Source organism: Galeopterus variegatus, unplaced genomic scaffold, assembly GCF_000696425.1.
Source record: "Galeopterus variegatus unplaced genomic scaffold, G_variegatus-3.0.2 Scaffold2845, whole genome shotgun sequence".
Lineage (NCBI taxonomy): Eukaryota > Metazoa > Chordata > Mammalia > Dermoptera > Cynocephalidae > Galeopterus > Galeopterus variegatus.
In genome coordinates this window covers 260854-264563 of record NW_007728956.1, presented here as the reverse complement: position 1 = coordinate 264563, position 3710 = coordinate 260854, and the positions used below count along the sequence as shown (strand labels likewise).

At 36.1% G+C, this 3710-nt stretch overlaps 1 protein-coding gene across 1 annotated transcript in view; it reads right to left on the bottom strand.

Moving 5' to 3' along the window:
* Nucleotides 1-852: 852 nt before the first annotated feature.
* The window catches only part of GPR89B (G protein-coupled receptor 89B), a 27278-nt gene continuing 24420 nt past the window's right edge, over nucleotides 853-3710 (bottom strand). The window contains exons 6-7 of the mRNA XM_008583175.1: nucleotides 1583-1703; nucleotides 853-937 (exon numbers count right to left, since the gene is read on the bottom strand). Of these exons, the coding sequence (XP_008581397.1) occupies nucleotides 853-937; nucleotides 1583-1703 (206 nt within the window). The remainder of the gene's footprint in view (nucleotides 938-1582; nucleotides 1704-3710) is intronic.

Genomic DNA, 3710 nt, shown 5'->3' with positions numbered 1-3710 from the left:
TCTCACATTCATTGCAGCACTATTTACAATAGCCAAGTTATGGAATCAACCTACATGCCCATAAATAGATGAATGAAGAAAATGGGATATACAATATATACACAATGAAATACTATTCAGCCTTAAAAAAATTTTTTGTCATTTGCGATAACATGGATGGAAGTGGAGAACATTATGCTAAGTGAATAAGCCAGGAGCAGAAAGATAAATACTACATGTTCTCACTCATGTATAATCTAAAACAATCAAACGCAAAGAAGCAGAGTAGAATTGTGGTTGCCAAAGGCTGGGGGGTGTGGCGTAGGGGGTGAAGAGTGTGAGATGCTGGTCATAGCACACAAAGCCTCAATTAGACAGGAGAAATCAGGTTTGTTATTTTTTTTTTGGTGATATATCACACAGCCTGGTGAATATAGTAAATAATAATGTATAGTACATTTCAAAATTGCTAAGAGAGTAAATTACAAATGTTCTCACCACAAAAAACAAGTATTTGAGGTGATGGATAGGTTAATTGGCTTGACTTAATTATTCCATATTGTATGCATAAATCATAACTTCACTTTGTACCCCACAAATATATAACTATAGTTTTTAAAATTATAATTAAAAAATAAAAATTAAATGAAAAAGTTATTCTAACAATTTACGTACGAGAAGTATCTAAATTCAGGAAACAAGGTTGAATTTGAGAATTTTCTTTCATACAAGACTAGACACTAAATCTTTGATGGCAGTTTACCTTATCATAAAAATGAACAAGATGAAATTTCCTGCCAGCACCAATATTTAGTCAGATTTTCTTGTCGAGAAAGTGTTAACAGAGTACAAGTTTTTTAATGTGCTGATATCTTACCTTTTCTTTTTGCTTATGATCATATCCATAGTTTGGAGCAGTCGCCGTTCCAGGGCTAGAATGTCTGTGTCAGTCACATTCCTACAATAAGCACAAACTGTTAGCAAAATGTTTTGGGGTCCCACCCTTGAGCATAATACAAGGCATCTTACGAGACACATAACCTCAATTGTTACCCAGTAATTCAAGGAACTGCCTTTTTCTAGAAAATATTAAAATGACTATTGTAAGCTAAAATGCTTTTGTTGTCATTTCTTATAGCTAAATTTTTCTGGGGTCTCAGGACAACGAAAGGTACTTTGCTATCTTACGGTCTTTCTTAGCTTTGATTCAGTGACATTTAGGATGTATGTTTAAGCACACTTTTAACATGGCATTGTCTTCTACTGTTCTACTTCTAGGAGGAACTGATCTGCTGAAGTTGGGGTTAGCTCACACTGCTGTCCATTAGAAATGTGCCTTTAGAAAGTGGGATGTAGGGGGCATGTCAGGTTAAAATCTGCCATTTAAAAAAAATAAATAAATGTAGGAAAAATAACAAGGGCAAGCAATATAAATAACACTTATTTAGAAAGATTCTTAAGTCAATACCTGTAGGGACAGAGGAAAAGAATAAAAAGGCAGTGTCATAGATCTAATACATAAGTATTAAAGATGGTGGCATGATATGACACATGTACTAAAGAAGTAATGGAAAAAAAAGAAAAGAGACAAAGTGCTCGTTACCTGAGGAAGTAGGACATGTACGTGTATGGGCAGTTGACAGCACCGAATCCAGAAAGGAGAGCCATGAGTGTCACCCCAATCACACCTACCCGGCTGATGAGCTGTTCTATGGATAAGATCCCTAAAAATATTAAAGCACATTAATGCCAGGTAATATATAAAAATATTAAAGCACATTAATGCCAGGTAATATAAATAAAATGGCTCTCATCTGTGCTGCAAAAGGAAACGTCACTGAAAACAGCAACCATTACACATAACTAACTCATACAAGTCAACTTTTAATTATTAACATACAGATATTCTATAATAAATACATAAAAGTCTATTGATTTTCCTCCTGTCCCTTATGCTTCAAAGTTCTCTCTTTTATTGGGTGATGACAATAGTAAAATAATAACAATAATTATAAATAACACTTATTGACTGTTTACTTTAGGTAGTATGAACTAATAAAACAAAGTACTTTTAGTAAAAGCTTTGACAAAAAAATTAGGAAAGTAAATCTGCTGGAAAGGTATAAATAGCAGGTAACACTCTATGCTAGTTACCTATGAGGGTACTTCAAAAAGTTCATGGAAAAATGGAATTAAAAGATAATATGAATTCTTCTGTGAACTTTTTGAAGATCACTCATATTTCTCCCTTAGGTCATACTCTTTAGCTTATGTCTTACTCCTTTTTGCATTCAATAAACACATAATGCATCTAATAAATGGGCTAAATTTATAGAAGAATGAGTAATTCAAAGGCAAATTACACAAGTTTAAGATTGTAAGTTGTATCCGAATTATCAATTGTTTTCTATCATTTGAGAACGATGAAAAGCAATTCAGCAGTTAAACACTGCTGATTGGCGCATTTGGGATACATGAGAGAAAGCAATACTAAAGAATAACTCAGGAGTTTGGCATCACAGGAAAAAACTAGTTTTAATTTGTTTTCACTTCCTATTTCTAGGATAGAATTCACTTCAGCCATCTGATGCTCCTATGGCAATATGCCAGAGCTGTCTTCAGGAATTCTGTCGGCATTGAAACTGAAAATGCTCTCCCCTCACTCATTGCCCTCCCCTCCTCGTCATCAGGTCTCTTGCTCCTCTATTTCCACTATACCCCTTCCCTTTTAGAGCTCAGTGGAACCTCTGGCTTCTAGTCTTTTGCTTCCCCCTTCTTCACCTGGCTTCATCAGCAGGCTTGCTTGTTTTAACTTCTCTCACCAGGACCCTTAATTCTCTTCTCTTCCGCTTCTGAAACACTGATCCTGCAAACCCCTAACCCTGGATCAATCTGATGCTCTGCCTTCCCTGTGCCCATACCTAGCTGCCTAAGATTGCTAGAATGCATATTGGTAATGGTGTCATTACGGATTGATGGTTTCCAGTCTTAACAGAGCTCACACGCTACTGAGTAATCCTTATCTTTCCCTTGGTCAGCCATCTCTCTCCATTTGCCTCACTGGCTACTCTTTAATCCATTTTTCTCAACTTTGTCCCTCTCCTTAGCCAATGACCTTATTATAAAAGACATATGCTATTGAACATAAACTACCTTCACTCTACTATAAATGTTTACATCTACAATCATCCTCCCAATTTGTCCCCCTCAGAACAAGACAGTGTCCAAACCTAAGACTTCTCTACTTGTGCTTCTGATCTTATTCAATCCCTTCTACCTCCTTCAGAATCTTGTTCCATCATCTCTCCCCTCTCTCTTGTATCTTCCATCTTTCCTTTCTTGCTAGTGCTTTCCCTTCAGTTTCAAGTCTCATTTCTAAGAAAAATTCTCTTCTTGGCCTTGAGATTACCTCCAGTTACCATCACGGTCTATTTTCCCCTTAATAGCCAAGCTTCTTGAGAGGAGTTTACACTTACTGTCACCTCTTCCTCACCTCCAGTTCATTCCTCAACTGACTGCAATCCAGTTTTCATCTCATTCTTCTACATGGAATGAAACTGCTTTTACTAATAATCGTAATGGCAACATAGTAGGTAACACTCACCAAGCACCTGTTATGTACTAGGCACTGCTGTAAGCATTTTACATGTACTAACTCATTTAATCCTTATAAAAACCCTATGAGTAGATATGATTGAAAACCTAGTTTTACAGATGAGAAAATGAAGGCA